Source organism: Mugil cephalus, chromosome 6 (genome assembly GCF_022458985.1).
Source record: "Mugil cephalus isolate CIBA_MC_2020 chromosome 6, CIBA_Mcephalus_1.1, whole genome shotgun sequence".
In the NCBI taxonomy this organism is placed as follows: domain Eukaryota; kingdom Metazoa; phylum Chordata; class Actinopteri; order Mugiliformes; family Mugilidae; genus Mugil; species Mugil cephalus.
In genome coordinates this window covers 25,504,939-25,525,640 of record NC_061775.1, presented here as the reverse complement: position 1 = coordinate 25,525,640, position 20,702 = coordinate 25,504,939, and the positions used below count along the sequence as shown (strand labels likewise).

The following is a 20,702-nucleotide window of genomic DNA, read 5'->3' as shown; positions in this document are numbered from 1 at the left end:
CTTTTGTTTTTGTAATAATTTGCTAATAATTCTCGTTTATTTTTGTAACTCTCTCATCTCGACACTTATGACTGAAGTCTTGAGCCATGTAAACACATGTATCTGTGTTTATATGATTTTATTTCGCGTCCTTATAAACAGTTTCATTGGAATCTTTTCTCGGATTTGATTGATGGTGGTTTGGTTATTTCAGTCGGTCAACGGAAATGTAAAAAAGTTCTATATATAAACAAGGAAAAGAGGCTCAGCTTTCTTTTACACGTTTCATTTGTTAAATATAATGATCCATTCATCAAAAATGTGTTTCACCATCCACGCACTGCTTTGAGAAATTTCAACATTAAGCTTCAGTAAAACTAAACCAGGCTCCACATTAAACATTCTGTGACAGTTAATAAATAATAAAAACCAGCAGATAAAGAGCGTAATCTTAGTTACTACTCTTCACTTGCACTAATCATGGTGCGCCCACCGCTCGGCAGACTAATACATCCTGGTGATGTTGGGATACAAACAGTCATAACAAACACAAAAAGTGAGAAATTGCCGCGTTTCTCTCGGTATCTGTGCCGATCAAAAGTCTAAAGTTAGATGCCTCTAATCACTTCTGCAGCAGATTAAAGTCTGGAACGAGAATGTCACTGCATCAGCTTTATTAACCCCATTAATCTTTTTGTGTTTAAATAAAATGTCTTGGACCACTTTAGAGCACAATTTATTACCTTTTCGGGTCACCGGTGTTTTTGTGCGCACTGTAAAGTAGAAAGGCGGATGATTTGGCTGCAGGTTTGTGATCATAGCTAATTGACAACAACCTTTTTCCTCCTCTCGAAGATCAGCTTTCCTTTTCCCTTTTAACTGCTGCAGTTGATTTATGCAAAGCACAGAACATTGAAAGTAAACAGTGCTCAGTATCTAGTGTAGTGATGAACCCTGTGAGATAAAAATCCGAATATATGAGCCAGAACAGTCCCGGAAAATTCTAATTTGACACAGTTTAACTCTTCTGACAAATAAATAAACAGCCCTCGGTCCAAAGAACATCCAGGCTACTGAAAAACGGACCCGTGAGCTCCTCGGATGAGGCCCGATTTGCAGCCTTTAACTAATTCGGAGGGATCGGCCTGTTGGACGTTTCAGATGCCGCCCGTGTTGCGGTCAGACAATGGAGGCTTGTCAATTACATAACTGCTGCACTTATCGAAATTGACTGAAACATGATGCTGTCTTGGTGTCGAGGCTTTTATTCACCAATTACGGCCCAGTGCAGAGCTGTTTGCAAAGCTGAGGTAGAATACAGATGCAGGAGATCATGATCCTGGCACTCTAGCCGCAAAGCTATACATTATTCACTTGTTAAATGAGCTCTGGCTGCATGCTGACTTTATAAACTTCCTTGTGCATCTGCATTTCAGATTTTAGCGATGCACAGCGACTTTGCATCACGTGACGTATCACTCGCTTTTTAGACGAGGCTACGTTTGCGTGTGCTCTTGACGGCACAGCTCGAGTATCGCCTGCAAAGACGGGCGCGCCTTTCATTATAGAATTTCCTGGAAGCCAAAGTTCAGGGAGGGACAGCCCTCCGAGAGGATGTGTACTCAGACCAACTGCAGGAGTCGGACTGCTGTTCAAATAAACTGGCACCAGTTGGCATCCAGGTGCCTTGTTTACCACGTGGACAGAAGCTCCACGCTCAATTTATAGACGTAAAGGCTGCCCGAAAGTGCAGAGCTCCATAAAGCAAGTGTTTTTTCAAAGGTAATGGTCTGCAAATGGCACAATAAATACGTATATTCTCGAAAAGGGTGGATGCTCGAAATAAACAACCTGAAATGAACGCAATGTACACTATTGATGATGCGGTATTTTTGGTCGCAATCCTTTTTTGTTTAGGCTCTTGTTTTTCCACCGATTCACAGCCGCTCAACCTGAACATTGCAATCATGGCACTTGATGAAAGTGCACACGTGAGGGCTTTTCTAGCCTAAATATAGACGATTCACAAAGCTGCTGTGCAATTTAAAGTCGTGACAGATGTTATGCAGCCAGCGTTGAGTGAATACACTTATTTGCGAATGCAGTTGTTGGATCTCATTGTGTGTTTGTCGCCCTCGCAACACCTGGCTCGAGTTTCACTGGCAATAACGTACCTGTTAACCACAACAATCAGCCCTTTGACAGATAAGCCGGCGCTTATCACTCCATTTTCTAAACAGAGGGGAAAAAATCATATTTGCATTTCAATCATTATGTTTCTGTTACGCTATCACCATTTCTCCGCCACGGTGAGGGAAATAAAAACCCAGCTCCATTTTTGGTAACAGGAAGGAGAGCGTAATCTCTGGCCCACATTGCTGCAGAAATACCAGCGCGCCCCAGTCCCGGCCTAATCTCCGAGCTCTGTTATGACTCCTCGGCTCAGATTATGCAGATTGCAGACGGTCCTCTTGACATTTCACTCGCTTCCCTCCGGTTAAAGGTCAACAACGGGAGCCCAGCGATAAACAATGCGAAGCGAGGGTGCGCCGGAGGAGAACGTGCGCTTGTGTGTTGAAAAACAAAAACAGCGGTTTTGGTGTTAAATACAGAACAGGGTGGTCTTGTTACCGCTTACTTCCTTCGCAGAATCCCAGACCAATATTGAGGTTTCTCAATCCCTATAATGTCCGATGCTCCAGGCTGAATGACATTAAAGTAATTTCCCCCTTAAAAGCTCTTTTTGAGAAAAAGAAGGAATAAAATATTTGCTGATAATGAGCTGCAGGCCTAAAAATTTCAATGTTCATTTAGCACCATTGCAGTGTTTTTTATGCAGGTTTTAAGCACTTTAGAATCTATTTCTTCACTCTTGCTATTAAGACTGTACAATCACAAGAATATAACGCAGGTTATGTAATGCTTTTTGAAAGACATTTCCTGTTCCCAGATGAACATCCACTTATGCTACTTATGCTATAAAAAACTTTTTTTTCAGCTCTTCCTCTGATTCATCCTAATTATTCTTCACTTAAGAGCAGCAACATTAAAATAACACGTGGTTCGAGCACGTGGTAGTTGGTAAGGTTGAAGTGGTTGAGGCAGAATACACAGATCAGCCGCAACATTAAAACGACCGACAGGAGAAGTGAATAACATTGAAACCAGATTGTGACAGTTGAGTGTTCTGCTGAGAAACATTTGGACCTGGCATTGATTCATGTGGATGTTTCTTAGGCATGTGGAAACCAACTAGACCAGATCAGGCACCCAAACCCAACAGCAATGATTCTCAGCCTGACACAGACACACACACAAAGACGGTTTAGGAACAACTCAACACAAGGTGTTGACCTCAAAGTATCTGTGGGATGATCCACAGATACTTTGTCTCACAGCTGGTTCCGCTTGGTCATCGTTATCAAAGCAACTGTTGTCAAAGAACATTGGGTGATTGAGTTAATTCCCAAACGCACAGGATATGACATAACTCTGGTTGTCATCGACGCTAAGAGACGAGCATGAATGCCTGGCGACATGGATGGAGGGAAGACAGTCTCAGAGGTAATCTCTTAACCGACAGAATTCATCCGTCATGATTTCTGTGCGTGTTCATGTTAGGGGCAAGTTTCAGGTCCGCGTCCGTGCTGAACGCACCACGCATGAGGCCGACCGAAAGTCGGAGGTGTCCCGTTTCTCAGTGTTCTGTCTTCTGGCCCGCGGGAGGAAATTAAATTTTCCCACAGCACCATTAATTGTTTTCATCAAGCTGTTTATTTGCGAGGACTTTTCCGGTGAACCTGGCGATTACAGAAGGGCAGCACAAAAGCAACAATGACTGTTTTCTCTGGAATTACAGCGAATTTGTAGCGGAATTGTGGCCTTAACACTGTCGAGGGAAAAAAAAAAACCCAAGGATAAATACTGATGCATTCATTATCATTCCTGCCCTAGAGAAATAAATTGGGAGTTTTCGAGAGACACTGGATTTTCCACTGGAAGGTCACGGCTAAATGTAAAATCTAAACACACCGGCCAAATGAAAACAAAATCTGATTTACTTCACCACTTCAAACGTCATTCTCCTTCTGCAGAGATGCTTTCATGGATTTGCACTCCCAGCCGGTGCAGACAGCTCCACGTTTTATTCCAGCTGCAAGAAGCATTTAAAAAGTACGTGGGCTGCACAGCGGTGTTTGAGAAACGCTTGCACAAGTTTGCCTTGTGTACTTTCACAGTTAAGAAACGTCCGCGTATCAGATCAGATAGAACGCAGCTTTAAAACAACACCGATTATCACGTCATTTCATTCAGCCCCACGCTCTAGGAGTGTTTGGTTTTCAGACATCTGGACACAAATCAGGCCAAATAGGCTTAAAATTGGCGATATAGCGGCGAGCCAAGCCAAACATGATAGCTGAACTGAGGCGGGTACGAAAAATAGCAACAGCTTGAGGTGGACCGGCTGGAACACAGGGGAGAGTTTAGACTCGTGGTGGGAAAGCCTGTTGCCTATGGAGCTCACGTACGTTGTGTTTGTTGTGTTCACATTGCAGGGGGTTAATGCACTGAGGCGCACTCAAGGAGGAGGAGGAGGAGGAGGTTTGAACTGGCGCCCGTCTCAGCTCTCGTAGTTACATATTGTAGGCGTACGCTGTGTATTTTATTGTGTTTGCCACTAATAGACTCTAAGATGGGAACTCCAACATGGATGTCCTCTCAGGCCGAGAAGCTGGGGCGTAATTTCCAATTACGAGTTTTGGACATGGATATTTATGGAATATTTTTTTGTGATTGTTCCAAAAGTCGCCTCGTTATTTAAATGTCCTACGCAAAGACTGTATCTTGATGCCAGTAACCCGGGGATACACCTGTACTTTGCTACACCGCTAGTTTGGGATTGTACACAACAGTTGGGACTTGGGGCCTCTTCATGGAGCAGTTGTCACGGCAACTGTCAATCATCATGACGTCACATCCTGTTTATATAGCATCAAAATAACTAGAAAAACGGACACTTGGACATACATCAACATACATTAACTGCCTAAAATGACAGAAAACCATCCTTAAAAAATGGAAAAAAAATAAATAAATAATTGATTTACGTGTATTTTAGTGTTTTAGTTTGGCGTGTTTTAGATGTGGCTCATGACTTATACAACAACCAGCCAACAGAGAGCACTCAAAATGCTTTGGCCTCAGAGCTGTATATTAGAGAGCGCCTGGAGCGCCATGAAATAAATGTCTTATTTCCACCATTAACGGGCCTACAAATGTTATTACCAATGTCTGTCAATATGTAAAAGGCCCTGACTTAAATATTCCAGTACTTTAAATATCTTAAATGAGCCTGTAAAATGCTTTGCAGCCCAATCACCTCATCAGTCATGGAGCTGTGTTTACCTTCTCCTCAGCCTCCGTGTTTATTCATCACTGTTTAAAGTTTGAAATTACTGAGAAAAGTTATAAATACTCAGACGTAGTGAAAATTAAACTTACTTACTGTTATTTAGTATTAGCATTATAACATTAGCATGCTAGCCATAATAACTTAGTAGTAATCGAGGTAAAGTTAAATAAAATAAAAGTAAATTAAAATGTGTCTATCCACATGGACATAAATTATATGCAGACATGGGTTTCACAGTATATATGATGCTAGCTGCTATTTAGTCTTTAGTCCAGATAACTAGCTAGCTAGCGTAAGGCTAGGTTAAATTCAAACTTAATTTGTAAAGTAGTATTTTTGAGATCAAGGTTAACATTAATGATGGTATGACTTTATTTTTAACGTCAAAGAGAGACATTGACATTTACCTCATCACATAATACAGAGAAATCAGCTGACATCCAGTTCTTCCTTTTAATCTTCTGCTTCATAACTTTCTCTGTTTTTGTTCACTGGGGAAATAGTGGAGTTTCCTCCGTGTTTTCCTGATCCATACTTTAACTTTTAATCCAACATTATTCTCTGTTATTGCCACTTCTCTGTGGGTGAATATTGGTTGGATGTATCCAACATGGCGCCCATGAAACACGTGACCAGCTCAGAACCAATCAGAATAGAGGGACAGCTCAGACGGTTCATTTCTTAGTTGGACAGACTCTCTTTAATATACAGCTCTGGTTCGGCTTCACTTTTAAGGAGCGATCATGGCGTCAACTCTTTTTTTTACAAACTAACGATGCAGCTTTTTTTACATAATTAAGGGTGTGAGGGTCTTGAGTGACACGTAGGAGATCGATGGTGGTCTGTCCCAAATGGAATTGAGCGGGTCATCTTTCTGTGTTAACCCTATAACAGACAGAAGACCTGTCCAGGGCATACTCCATGGACATGGGATCGGCTCTAGTCCCCCCTGCAACCCTGTCTTTCCAGGCCTCATATGGCCATACTAACCATATTTGTATCACCTCTATTTGGGTTAGGCACTGTCGTCAAATCTGCTGACGTCACCGAGGGTTAATCCACCTTTCTTTACATTTAATGGCGATGAGTTTAAAGACCTGGTTAAGATGAGGCACGTGGTGCAGCCATGTCAAGTTCTTCCATCCCGAACTCGGTAAACAGCTTCTTTGTGGACGTGCTCTGTACACGGGGGCATTGTCACGTAAAAGAAAGCAGGAAAGCGCCAAACACAACCTAACAATACGGTTAAACATAGAGAAAGACTGTGGGCAACACAAATGAGGAAGGAAATATAAAGGTCTTGGTAAAGGTTAGATAACGTAGAGAAATAAACAAACAAAGGCAAATTTCCATGAAATCCACAGTCCTTGATACTCGTTGACCGAGCCAACCCCAGACCACCTACACCAACATTCACACAAACAACAAATACTAGAGTTCGGCTACATGCTGAAGTATTAAAAGTTCCTTTTAACGGGAACAAAACAGGAGCAAAAGTACATTGTGTGACATTGCGTGACTTTGTTTCTCTCTGTTGTTATTGCATTTAGTTTAAAATAAAATAAATAAACATAAACTGACAAACTGAACAGCTAATGAGGATGAATCTATTTTAAACAGAACTGATTGAATTAGGAAGGAGTGGAAAACTACAACCTGCCAAACCTGATAAATGCTCGGTGGAAGAGTTTGGAGAGCCACTCGTACAGAGCGAAACACCAACAGGACATCAACAGATGGACGGCTTTTAGATGCAATTAATGAGTCGGCCGAGCCAAAAAGAGAAAACACTGTAAAGGACGTTAAATAATCTTAAACACTGACCTGTCTCCGCTAGTAACCTATATCCACTTTTCCTCTTTGCTGTTGCAGATTATGCATCACACGCTGACCTTTTTTTGTTTCTGAACCATCCATTATCTACATCAGTCTATGCTTCTGAACTAAATACTAAAAAACAAACAAAAAGAAATTCATCACGACTAATGTTCCGGCCTCATTTGAACCTCACCAGGATCAACTCTGTCTAATCCCACTTTGTAAATCCGCACATATATAATTAGTCGCCGTCTGATCTGCTTCGAATTTTAATTGCGAAAGTCGGCTTTGGCTGCGGAGAGAACAAAGGGCTGAACCAGAAAACAGAAAACATGACAGAACACTTTTCACAGTTCAGCAAATGAGTGTTTTTCTTTTATGTGAGATGAGATGTGTCGGGAACCTTGTAACATCTGCTCTCAATTATCGAAGCGTCTGTTAACAGGAAGTTGTCAGCATCAGGATTCTGGTAAAGCATGTGCGATAAGATCTGGCATTCGTGGTTGCTTAAGGGTTCATGATGTGATGACCCAAAAAAAAAGAGATAAATTTATGGCCTCTGATTAAAGCGTAAAAACGTTCCAGGGTTCGCAGTGAACGGCTCCAAAAACGTGTTAAGGTTGAATTGGGTGAAAAGTATGAAAACAATAGCTGACGTGAGACAGAAAATGTGCTCTGACTGCTGCAGTTCCATCCAAGGAAAGCTCAATTACCTCATCTACTGACATTCTTTCACAGGAATGTGTGACGGACAGAAAAGGAGGCTTTTTATTTTTCTTTGGCTTCCCTCTTTAATCTTTCTTTTGTTTTTATTTGGCCACTTGGGACATTTGTAGGTTAGTGCTTTGACGTGTAGACATCCACACACAGCAGACCCAATGATGATGCATGCATGAGTTTCAGCTTAATGAGGCATAACATTATAACCACCTCCCTAACGTTCTGCAGGTCTCCCCCTTGTGCCTCCAGAACAGTTGTGACTCATCAGAGAATGGACATGGACTGTCTGTGGGTGTCCTGTGGGGTCTGGCTACAGAATGTTGCTAGTGGGGGGTCTTTGAGGGGAGGGACCTCTGAGGATCATACCACAGATACTTGATCAGTTTTGGATCTGGTGAATTTGGAGGACAGGTCAACACCAACACCCTGTGCTGTTCTTCATGTTTCTTTGAGTTGTTCCTAAAGTTTTTTTTTGTGGTGGGTGCTACATGTCTAAGTAACATCCAAATGAATGTTAGGTCCAAAGGTTTCCCAGCAGAACACTGAATTGTCACAAGATGGCAAGATTGCTAAGCATTACTTGTGCCCTACTTCCTCTGTCATAACCACAAGCTGATGAGTTCCATTTGAAGGCAAGCGTTGTGCATATTTTAGAGTCTTATCTTACACTGGACTACGAACTCTGAAGAAGTCAGATTTTCTGAGATGGCTAAACTCCTTCAACATCAGCAGGAAGATGCTGTGAATCTTCTGTGAGTCCGTGTTGGTCGATGTTGGAGGGAAGCAGGTTGAACACAATAACTCACATCCTGGGCTGGTGATGTTGTGGGGCTGAAGCTGGACTTTATAACTGTAACGTCAGAATGGAGGATGTGAAATGAATAGCCCAATATCGTACAGTAAATATATGATTGCCTTCAGAACTGCCTTAATTTTTTGTGTCATACTTTCAACAAGGTGTTGGAAACGTTCCCTCAGAGATTTTGGTCCATATTGACATGATAGCATCACACAGCTGCTACAGATTTGTCGGCCGCACATCTATGATGAGAATCTCCCGTTCCACCACATCCCATAGGTGAAATATTGGATTGAGATGTGGTGACTGTGGAGGCCATTGGAGTACAGTGAATTCATTGTCATGTTCCAGAAACCAGTTTGAGATGATATGAGCTTTGTGACATGGTGCATTATCCTGCTGGAAGTAGCCGTCAGAAGATGGTCCACTGTGGTCATAAAGGGATGGACATGGTCAGCAACAATACTCAGGTAGACTGTGGCATTTAAACCATGACCCCCCCACGATTACACCACCACCAGCAGCCTGAACCGTTGATACAAGGCAGGATGGATCCATGCTTTCATGTTGTTTAAATTCTGACCCTGACATCTGAATGTAGCAGCTGAAATCGAGACTCGTCAGACCAGGCAACGTTTTTCCTTCTTCTATTGTCCAGTGTTGGTGAGTCTGTGTGAACTGTAGTCTCAGTTTCCTGTTCTTAGCTGACAGGAGTGGCCCCCGGTGTGGTCTTCTGCTGCTGTAGCCCATCTTCTTCAAGGTGGGATGTGTTGTGTGTTCAGAGATGGTATTCTTCATTCCTTGGTTGGAACCAGTGGTTATTTGAGTTCCTGTTACCTTTCTATCATCTCCAACCAGTCTGACCATTCTCCTCTGACCTCTCACATCAACAACTGCCTCTCACTGGATATTTTCTCTTTTAAGGACCATTCTCTGTTAAACCCTAGAGATGGTTGTGTGTGAAAATCCCAGTAGATCAGCAGTTTCTGAAATACTCAGACCAGCCCATCTGGCACCAACAACCATTCAGCTTAAATCCCCTTTCTTCCTCATTCTGAAGCTCAGTTTGAACTTGAGCAAGTTGTCCTGATCTCCTCTACATGAATAAATGCATTAAATTGCAGCCACGTGATTGGCTCATTAGCTATTTGTGTTAACAAGCCATTGAACAGGTGTACCTAATGAAGTGGCAAGCGAGTGCTTATATAGTTTCTCATATTTTAGTGTATAGATTATTATTCCTCTTCCTTCTTTTTATATATACTTTTCTTTATGTTTATACTGTGATTTGTAGGAGTAGCTGTAAAAAACCCAACTTTTCCCTGGGGATTAAAATATTTCTGATTCTACAACTTTATAAAAAATATTCAGTGAACCAACGTGCACAACTTCTCCCTGAGAAGCCGTGATGCCCAAATACATTCAGAGCAAATAGAAATACACTTAGTGGAAGTTCAGTGCTTAGTCAGATTCTAATGCTGTTTATACTGCTTGCTTACACAGTCATGTTTGAAGACTCAATCCAAAGGATTCGGAAAAATCTAAAATTTATGACCCTCTCCAGAGCCTTGGCTGCAAGAGCAGATCAATCAACGGAGCATCTGCCAGAACCAGCTCCTCCTCTGTGAACAACGAAACGTCGAAACGAAAGTCATCGTGGGCTCTCGGTCCGTCTGAGAGGCCCGAGCTCAGTCCTGAGAGGACGGAGGATGTGAACCCAGAGGAACTGGAAGTCACTAGATAGCGCAGCGTTCGCTTCTCACAAGGGACCCGCACCGGCACATTTCCCACGCTTGGAGAATTAAAACTGCCGTTGCATCCCCCCACCATCCCCCCCACCCTCTCTCTGTTCTCACCCACTCATCGACTTATCTCCTCCCTCCACATTTCTGCTCCATGATTTGTGCTTTACTGTAATAACGTACTGAACGGTGCAAATTAGTCTTTTCCGCTCTTTCCAAAAAGAATTGATCGATTATTTCTATGAGGGAGGGGTAGTTACAGCAACTTATTCCAGCTGGATGTTGTAATGCAATTTGATCAGAGATGGTTTGATATGGATAAATATCAATAAATAAATAAATACATAAATCATGCAGAACGTAACAACATAGCTGTGTGTGATGTGAGAGATGTTCCTAGGGAGGAAAAGGAAAGACCCCTGGAGGTTCAGGCCACACTGAGGTACGTCTGCACAGCACATGTCTGGTCCCCGGGGAGACGCAGAGGAATGCGCACATCGGGTCATCTTCTCCAGATTCGCTCTTAATGGCCACCGAGGGCTGCTGCATCCTTTAAAGACAGATGCAGGACACTGTGTGATTGCAGCACCTATTTTAATCCCCAGGTCACAGCGGGTCAGCATATGCGACGATCATGACAAGAATTATGATGAACAAACAGTGTGTGCTTTTGAGTGTTGTTAACATCCAGGCTGTTGGTGACATTTGGTGCGTGGAGCAAATGTCTTCCGGTTTATTTTTTTATTTATTTATTTTCCATGTGAACGCCACTAGTTGAGTAGTTAATTATTATTTTCTCAAAGGTTAGTTATTATTTTCTTCAAGTTGTAAACAGCCAAGACCTGGTTTCACCTCATCATCTCCACACCACCATCTGGACTTTTTACTCCTCCTTAAGGTCAGAAGAACAGAGATAAACAAAGAGTGAAAGTTCAGATTGATTCGCTGCTTTATACTGCCCCCTGGTGCCAGGAGAATAATCTACATTCTAGCTGTGAGGATGTTATTAAATGGAAAATATGTCTGATTTAAAAAAAATCATGGCTTGAAACACATACACTGATCAGCCACAACATTAAAACCACTGACAGTGAGAGATAAATAACAATATTGTAACAATTCCACAAAGGCTCCTCCCCTCAAAGCCGTTTAGTCTGGTTATTTATTGAATTTTATTTATGTTCTCATTTTTTTTTCCATTTTTTTTTTTTTTTATATTTTATCTTGTTAGTCTGACTTTTAGCTAATTTTAACTTATTTAATTATTTTTACCATTTCAGTATGGTTTTTAATTGATATAATTGGATACTAAATTCTAATTACAATATTAGAATTGTAATTTATACAGTTATTTTTATCTCTACCTCAGTGTTTTTAAATTTTCGTGTGTGCGTGCGTTCGTGTGTTCAGTTGTGTTATTTAACAAAGTGAAATAAAATAATGAAAAAGTGTAAGAAACAATACTTCCTTAATCACTTGAACCATATTCTTCCTCTCAACCCTAGAATATGCCTCTCAGACATTTTAGTTAGAAGTACGACACATAAATAAGACGAAGGTCAGTTTTCTTCTTACTTGTAACTTAAATGTTAAACGTATTGGAGGAAATTTGCGTATTTTTCCCACACAGTTTTCAGTTTGGAATCCGTACACAGATGTTCACAAAATGAGTCATGGATGATGACTCAAAAGAATTCATATTTTATGCCTCACACATTCATATTGCTTTCCCGTAATCTTTTGATGTTTTGTTGTATCCTGAGGCGTCTGGCCTGGTCCGTTAGTTCATCTGAGAAGTTGAAAGTATTTATTTGTTTGTGTTTTTTGGAAACAGGGCCGCTGAAATGATGACAATGAAACCCAGAAAAGACGTTTCTATAATGTGGGGAAACAAGCTCCACATGCACAAGCTGGGACTTCATGCATATTACTTTCACATGTTTTCCAAAAGCGACTTTTCAAATTCAGATTTTCATTTTGCACAACCAAAATCTCACCGACTGTAACTTGAACTGACAAATATAGTGTAAATATCTACTTGGACCAGTGCCGGTTAGAGCCCCCTTCACTTGCTACAGGCTACTGAAATCTAAAACCAGTTTAGAGAAAACTTGCAACTGAAATCTGATTCAGTCCGTTGTGAATGGGGTCACCAGTGGAGTGTTGCCCCAGTTAGCAAAACTAGGCCGATCAATATAGCTAAAAGAAGAGAAGCTAGCTCACAAGCGACCATAGGACCTGGTGTCTCCCCTCTAACCCCAATGCATCAAAATGAATCCTAATCTAGGTATAGATAGAAAACACCTCCAGGCCCATCAAATCTAAAGTTACTCCTGCTCCTGCTGCAGCGGCTGGAAGAAGAAGACGAGAGCTCCTGCCTCTGTTTACATAATCCTTCTGATTAATCTGGATCAGCTCCAACTGAGGGACAGAACACAAGACATCTCTTGTGATCAGCACGGGGGGAGTGGAAGTATGGAGCCAATGTTCAAACTGCAAAACCCCTTTCTTCCAGTAAGAGACGGTAATAATCCAATCAAACCACTAGATGTCAGCACATCACGTCTTGACTCATGATGATGTCAGTTTTAGTAACATTTCAATCTTACATTTGTTTTGTACATTTATGGTACCACACATATGTATATGGCACAGCACAAATATAAAAAGCGCCTGAAGTCTGTAGCAAAAAGTTCAGTTCAGTTTTGGGTCCTCTCGGAGCACAATGGATGTCATGCATGGGCCTAATTGTAATAAATTGGATTATGCACTCTGGATTCTTTTTAGCATCAAGAGCATGTGGATAACACACTGGTGACTATTCTGTTTTGTCATCCTTGTTAGAGAGGTTCAGTTTACAGCATGTTTTTTTTAAATTACATTTCAATATTGATTAGGATGCCAGATCCAGCCAGTTTAACCCAGTCTGACTAATAGAAGCCCAGTGGTCTGTTTTCCATTCAGGGAGAAAAAAAAAAAGAAACAGACTTGTATAAAGTATTAGAGACCCAGACTGAAAAAAGTGAAGTGTTCTTAAAGCACAACACTTAAGTGGAAGTGCTCAAGTATTCAACCTAGAAGTATTTCTTATGTAAAAACAAAACAAGTAATTAGAGCAACTTAAAAGTCTCGTCCCTTCAGTTGGTTCTTCCATCTCGAAACAAACCAACAAAGCTCAATTGGTCTCAAAGTGAAAGGTAGACAATGACGATGAGCCAGCTTCATCTACCGAGTAACGATGCAGCACATTAATAAAAAAAATGTATCGTAAAAGTAAAAGTATTAAACTCATCGAAAATATGTAGTGAAGAAGTAAAAGTGGAAGTAGGAGAATAAACAATACCCCAGTAGAGTACAGATACAGCATATTAGTACTTCAGTACAGTAGTGAAGTAGTTCTACTTGTTACTATAGACCCTTTCACGGTTTGTAAATGTTTTTTGAGGGGCGAGGCTTAACCAGAGGCAAACTCAAATGCTGTAGCCTGTAAACGGCGGTATTTCTACAGACTGTTTTGGCAAGAATGGACGAGGAAAACACATATTTTAGAGAATATATTAATACACTCACTCCCCAAGACCGTGAGTGTTATTTTAAAAAGTTGACTCTGACTGATGCGACTATATTCACCGACCCCTACACTCTCACTCACTGGATGGACGATTTGACCAAAGGACACAGAGGGGACGAAGTCTGGTCTGTCTTTATCATCTGAAGCCTCTCCAACAAGGATATTACAAGAAGTAAGTGGAACCACTGTGGAGGGGAACGTAGTAAATGCAACTTTTCGTTGGACACCCCGAAACAGCTAGCTAGCGGTTAGCATTAGCATTAACATGTAACAAGAATCTTCGAAATAATGATTTAGTCTAACCTATAATATTATTCAGGCTGAAACTGATGATGCATTACATATTAATCTTAACTGATGTTGAAATGATTGTCTCACTCCAATTCTTTTCTTTTAATCACCAAAGCCAAATCAAAGTTGTCGACGACTGGCAGTGGCTGGTATGTGATAAAACCTCAAGTTAGTGTTTTTGATTTTTTGGTTTTGGCCCAGCAAGATGCCATTTTCATGTTTGAGCGTGACACGTGTTCGCCTCAAGCTTCGCTCTGTTTTGCCTCCAGTTGACATCGTGACATCACAGCGACATTGGCCGTGAAGGGGTCCACACAACAAACAAAACACAACACAAATTTCTTTCACTGGAAGAATCTCTTCAGTGGAAAGTGACGCCAATGAATGATGTTTTACAGTCAAGTCTGTGGCTGTGGCTCTGGAAAGAGATTCATTCACTTCCACAGAACTGGGGCGATGGTTGGAACCCCCATGTGGAACATTTTAAAGCCAAAAATGACAGAGATATGACTTTATGGTGGTTGCACCAGAGTGGAGCAACTGTGTTACTATAAAACATCTAAGGGGGGTCTGATGATGGCCCTGGTTTTATTTCCCATCAACCCCCAATATTTCTTATGAACATACGCAGTAAGTACGCAGAAATATCATACTTGACTAATCTCAAAGCACCGATCTCAAGGAATTACATTTATCAACTGACTGATATTTATAAAGCACGCATACATCAGGAGAGATAAAAAGACTAAAAATAAAATCATGACACAATCAAACCATAAAAAAAATAAGAGCTAAAATCTCAAACTGGGTTAAAAGCCAAGGAGAGAAAATTAGTTTTAAGAGCGGATTTAATAAGAAGGAGTGAGTCGGCCTGTGGAGCGAGGCCATGAACACATTTAAAAACAAACAAAAGAATTTTAAAATGAATCCAGAAATGAACCGGAAGCCTTTTGGTTTCAGTTAAAAGTCAGACTGCCATGCCCAGCCATGCTTTGATTTCTGCAAAGCACTCTAGCAGTTGTTTTGCAGAGTAATTATCAGCTTGTTTCCATCTATCGCAGAATAAGGTGACACAGTGATAGAGGAGGCTATGGTCTACTGCTGAAACTAATGCACCCTTTCTGTGTTTTTACTCTAATGAACCAGGTGTTTGTTGCGACATGCTGTATAATCTATTCATTCATTCATTATCAGTCACCACTTATCCTCTGCCAGCTGTCAATGGGCGAGTGGTGAGGTTTCCAGTATATCAAAGGGCTAACACAGAAAGACAAACACCCGTGCACACTCACGTGCGCACCTATGACTGATTTAAAATCACCATTTAACCAGACAACCGTGTCTTTTGAACTGCGGGAGGAAGCCAGAGGACTCTGGAAACTGGACTGCTTTCACTTTTAATGAGTAGGATGAAGCAACCCAACCCCTTCGTAAATATAATAAAATGAAAATGAATGAAATTAGCTAACGTCCTTACCATTAGCGGCTATTTATAAAGCACTTTGTACACTGACTGGATAAGAAAATAAGCCTGGGTTAATACGCTCATGTTAAAGCCCTGAAGGTTTGGATGTGACTTTTTAAAAACACCATTCATCAATAATAACAGAAAGTCAGGGGGCAGCTTTCTAATTTCATTATTAGACTTTTATTTTTTGGATGAGTAGTAAGCTAGCTCGAGGCTAAGCAACTTTTTGGCCATGGAAATTATTTTTTCTTTTATGTAGGTGGTAGGCTAGAGACAAAGCACAGAAATGAAAGTGAATCTCACTTACTTCTCTCACTCACTCAATGTGATATGTCTATTGCCTATGTTATGCCAGTCCAGAATCTCATAATTCTAGGCGTATTTGTAAATGTAGGGCCACCACTTACCAACGTGAAAAGCGAGTTAGCAGGCGGCCTAGTGAACCTAGGCTAGGCTACTTTTTAGGCGTGGAAAAAAATAGTTTCTGGTTATTTTTATGTAGCTTAAGTGGCTAAAGACAGTGTAAGCTACAATGAAAGAAAATCACACTTAAAATAACACCATATTGTTCATTGCCAGTGTTATGATAATGTAGCTGTGTTTCTGTTTTATCAGAGAATCCAATAATTCTGGACTTAACTGAATCCTTACGTTAAAAAAAAAGGTGCATGGCTTAAGTTACGTAGTTTGGTCTTTGGTCTTTTTTGGACTTTGGTCAAATTGTCCATCCAGTGAGTGAGAGTGTAGGGGTCGGTGAATATAGTCCCATCAGTCAGACTCAACTTTTTAAAATAACACTCACGGCCTCGAAATTGAAATATGCTAACTGGCATTTACAGGCTGTAAGGTTTGAGATGTTTTGCCTCCAGTTAAGCCCCGCCCCTCAAAAAAAGTCACACTGTTTCCAAACTGGTAAGGGGTCTATAGAGCAAAATGCACAGTGAATGTTAAATGTTTCCCACCACGTCACTTTTACAGTAATGCATCCACATATATGGCAGTTAATATAAATGTTGTATCTTGCACACAGTTTCACCAGATGATAAAGGTTTAGATGCTGCCATGAAGCAACTTTAATATTCCCCAGTGTTCATATTTCTATCCTCCAGCCCCCACTTGGCTCAAACTTCACCAGCTCCTTCTTGCTGCGGGGGCGTCATCCGAATCTCAGATGGTTCAGATGCGAGAACTCGAAGCTTTTCCTCTTAAAACCAGCACTCACACAACACGCCAACACTTACCACAACCAAAAGCATCGCTGCAGATGGTCACTGCCATGCTTAGATAAAAAGAGATAAAAAAGAAAAGTCAAAGCGTTACTATGGAGAAGGAGGCAGCATTGTGAGATGTGCATATGGACCAGGCCTGTGGACCAGCTGTTGTCCACCTAATAATGGCTCCACTCTGCACTGATGACATCTGAATACACAAACTAGACACTCGGCCATAGTCAGCGTTCTGCCTGGCAGTGAGATTGACTCCGCTAGAGCAATCAGAATGGCAATGTTTAACATGTTAATGAGAACAAATTATATAACCAGCATCTTGACTGTAATCAATGTCATTATTACCTAACGACAGGCTTCTTACGCTTTGGCGTTATCCCTCTGTGATGTGTTCCTCACTTGTTTGGTTAAGCAAGCAGCAGTGGCCATGCTCCGGCGTGGTAGCCGCCTCTGTGTCATTTATTACCTGATGATGACGGCCGGTGCAAACAGTGTCGAAGGTAATAATACAGTTTTATAGCTCGTCCTATTACGTTAATGCTGTCACATCACTTCATGCGCTTCCTGCTTGCTAGAAAGCCAACTGTCCAAGTTCTTTATGACAGAGGACAGCAGTTTCCAAGGTGAATAACAGTTCTACGTTGTCTGCAAAATGCCTCATAACAGAGAGCAAATACACCATTGTCTTTTCTGTATCAGATGGTACGCATGAGTAAGCATGCAGCCTCTGGGTATTTACACGACTACCTGCAAACTTCATCTGGTTGTATGTTTGCCTGCATTTGATGCTTCATATGTCACCAGCGTAAATAAGGTGCAATGATGTGACACGCTTTGTTTGTTTCGTGCTACTGTGGCGCATATAAATATGTGCCAAGTTCCTCATGTCATATCCCGTAGATAAAACCCTGAAATCATATATTAATTTAATGAAGACAACACGTTTGAGCTTCACTCCACATTTTATTTTTCAAATAATTTATTTGCCGTTACATAGAAAAGACAGTGATATAAATATTTTAAATATTATAAAGACAATTGCACATGGTTTTCATCATTGTTTGGCAATGAAAAAAAAAGAAATATATTATAGACAAATAAATACAAATTCTTAAAAGTACCCACATGCCTGTTCACAAACAGTGTAAGACAAAGACATAGGGTCACATTGCACATCACAAGCACAACATTTTGCCTAATGGCAAAGAAAAGTGCATTTTCCACATCTGCTTCTCTCCAATCTGATTGTCAGTCAGTCTGTGAAACATTCCCTTGACTTTTCTGAGCAAACTCCTCCTCCAGTGACACTACAGTCCACATTTCCTCCATTTCTTCCTTTCTCATCTTCCAAGGAGATGGCATCTACAAAACGTGCCCATCTGACGTTTCTCCCATGCCGACCTCTGCGTCTGCAGCAGCGTTGGCGGTCGCTTCAGGATGCAACACCTAACGCCGTTTCTTTTCTTTTTTTTCCTGCCGTCTCAAATCTTAAGGCAATCGCTAACAATCCCTCAAAGGGTGCCGGAGTGATTTCACGCCTTCTTCTCCTGCTGGGCCTGCTTGGCGCTTGTCTTGGCTTGGCACACTAGGTCGCTGTAGGCTGTGGAGCGGAGGAAGCGGGGGTAGCAGTCTTTGGCCATGAGCATGTAGATCTTGTGCTGGGCCAGGTCGAAACAAGAGAGCGAGGGAGCCTGCATGTTGGCTCTGGTGATGTCACGGGTTTCATGGTCAATATTAATCTAAAGAAAGGAGAAAAAAAAGGGGCAAACAACATGTTAGTCTGAGTTTGCTTTGCCTGACTTGTAGAAGCTGGTAGTGATGAGATCTAGTGTTTCTGATTTACCTCTCGGGGAGCCTCGCTGCCGATGAATTCGTTGTAGATTTTCTGAGCTTTGGCAGGTAGCTTGGCCGGACTCTTGGTGCATCTGTAATCCTCACAGGCGAAGTAGAACGCAATGTTCTCCTCGCTGAACTCAGACACCAGGAAGGTCGTGAAGGCACACAGTCCATCTGAGGAAATGAGAGGAAATTTGATTACTTATTGTGCATAATTGATTCACAGGGGGAGCATGGTTACAGTAAATGTGAGTGTGTGCGTGTGTGTACTTTACTGGAACTGCATGCAGTTTTTTTTTTATGTGCAAAAAATATATAATAAAAAAGGGCTTACATTTGCTGGACAGGAGTTTTTCAAAGGACTCTTTCCACTTGAGACATTCCTCCAGGGTTGGCCTGAACACAGAAGAAGCTCAGTTAGATTTCACGTTAACATCTTATATAACAAATGTATAAATGCACTGCAGTAATACACATATAGTATGTGTGATGCTTACTTATTCTTTCCTATTTTGCAACAAGATAGGCTCCAGCTGGATTTTTGCAAAATGCTTCCCAGCCTTGCTTTCAGCTCCTTAGCCCTAAAAGAAGAATTAGAAAAAAAACAGGTTAGATTCATTTTTCACAAGATTACACTTTTACTTTTACGTGCAGGAAAATTCAGCATCAACATGAGTCCACATTAGGTAAAACCGGCTTGTCTACTAGTTTCTCCAAGGTTAACAGATGCAGAACAACGCACATAGCAGAGCTGACTTCTCTCTACATCACACAAGCCAAATCACCTAAACATCTGCTGTTACGGGGGAGTGTTTGCATGAAGCTCCGTGTACCTTTCCAGGCAGCAGGTAGGCAGCGATGCTAGTCCTTTACACATAGCAGCGGGTCGGAGATGGTGGAGGTTGAGATGCGGTCAGTTGGTGGTTAAATATCCGTTAGTGCGAGCTCAGTAGGGAGCGAGACTGTCTCTCCCTGAACTGTGTCAGAGCTTTTATAGCCCTGCCTCCTCTGCCTCCGAGGTGTCATCAGGCCTCCCAGCCAATCAGAGAGCAGGGAGAGAAAGAGAGAGCGCAAGGACAAGACTGGGAAATTACTGACAAATGAAACAAGCCTCGGATATGTAACACAATGTCCCTGAACTACAGACACTAAAGGGAAGGATGAAAACAAAACAGCTTATTGACATTCACATGTGAGTGGAAAATACACCGCAGTTTATTAGATTTAGAATTAAGTAAACACATGCATAGGGGTGGCAGATTTTATTCCCTTGAACGCTTTCACGCACACACTCCAGGTTTCTCGTAGTCCCGTCGCAGACATTTGATATAATTTTTTATCTGTGGTGTTTAAATGTTAAATGTTAAACACGGACCTGGCCCCAGTCAAGGTTTCCCGGGTGAAAAATAAATGTTGTGTGTGATATTAAGTAGGGCTGTGCGGAATGCCGGTTCATACAGAATACCGGTATTCATTACCGTTATGATATGAATTTTTAATATATACCGGTTTCAGACACCCCCCATTTCTGGGGACACTCCCCATTTTGGATGACCTGTCCCCAGGCTAAAGCTAATTGTAGCTTTTTATGAATGAGAATAAATGTTGCGCATACTACAATTATCAGTCGCGCTGCTATTGTGTTGTTGTTGTTGTTTTGTTTTTGTTATTTTAGGGTGACCAAACGTTCCTGATTTCTGGGGAAAGTCCCCGTCTTGGATGACGTGTCCTCAATTTTAACTTTTTATGAATGAGAAAAAAATAAATAAATGTTGCGCACAGATTATAATTATTATGGTACCTGGTCGCGCGTCTATTGACATTACAGACATAGCAGTT

At 41.4% G+C, this 20,702-nt stretch overlaps 1 protein-coding gene across 2 annotated transcripts; it reads right to left on the bottom strand.

Moving 5' to 3' along the window:
* Positions 1 to 17,970: 17,970 nt before the first annotated feature.
* On the bottom strand, positions 17,971 to 19,830 carry rgs16 (regulator of G protein signaling 16). 2 transcript variants are annotated; one of them, XM_047587254.1, is made up of 5 exons: positions 19,697 to 19,830; positions 19,361 to 19,444; positions 19,198 to 19,259; positions 18,871 to 19,037; positions 17,971 to 18,766 (listed from the first exon to the last, which is right to left on the bottom strand). In XM_047587254.1, exons 1-5 carry the CDS (start codon positions 19,738 to 19,740, stop codon positions 18,560 to 18,562), a joined length of 564 nt encoding a protein of 187 aa, XP_047443210.1. In that variant the 5' UTR covers positions 19,741 to 19,830; the 3' UTR covers positions 17,971 to 18,559. The 2 variants fall into 2 exon arrangements, with proteins under 2 accessions (XP_047443210.1, XP_047443211.1); XM_047587255.1 differs by having other exon boundaries at positions 19,649 to 19,798.
* Between the last annotated feature and the right edge of the window lie 872 nt (positions 19,831 to 20,702).

Excerpts from the sequence above, each read along its gene's own strand:
- rgs16 (XM_047587254.1), bottom strand. The coding sequence starts at position 19,740 with ATGTGTAAAGGACTAGCATCGCTGCCTACCTGCTGCCTGGAAAG. Across the intron at positions 19,445-19,696 it reads CCTACCTGCTGCCTGGAAAG|GGCTAAGGAGCTGAAAGCAA; the intron begins GTACACGGAGCT and ends TTCTTCTTTTAG. Across the intron at positions 18,767-18,870 it reads GCAGCGAGGCTCCCCGAGAG|ATTAATATTGACCATGAAAC; the intron begins GTAAATCAGAAA and ends TCCTTTCTTTAG.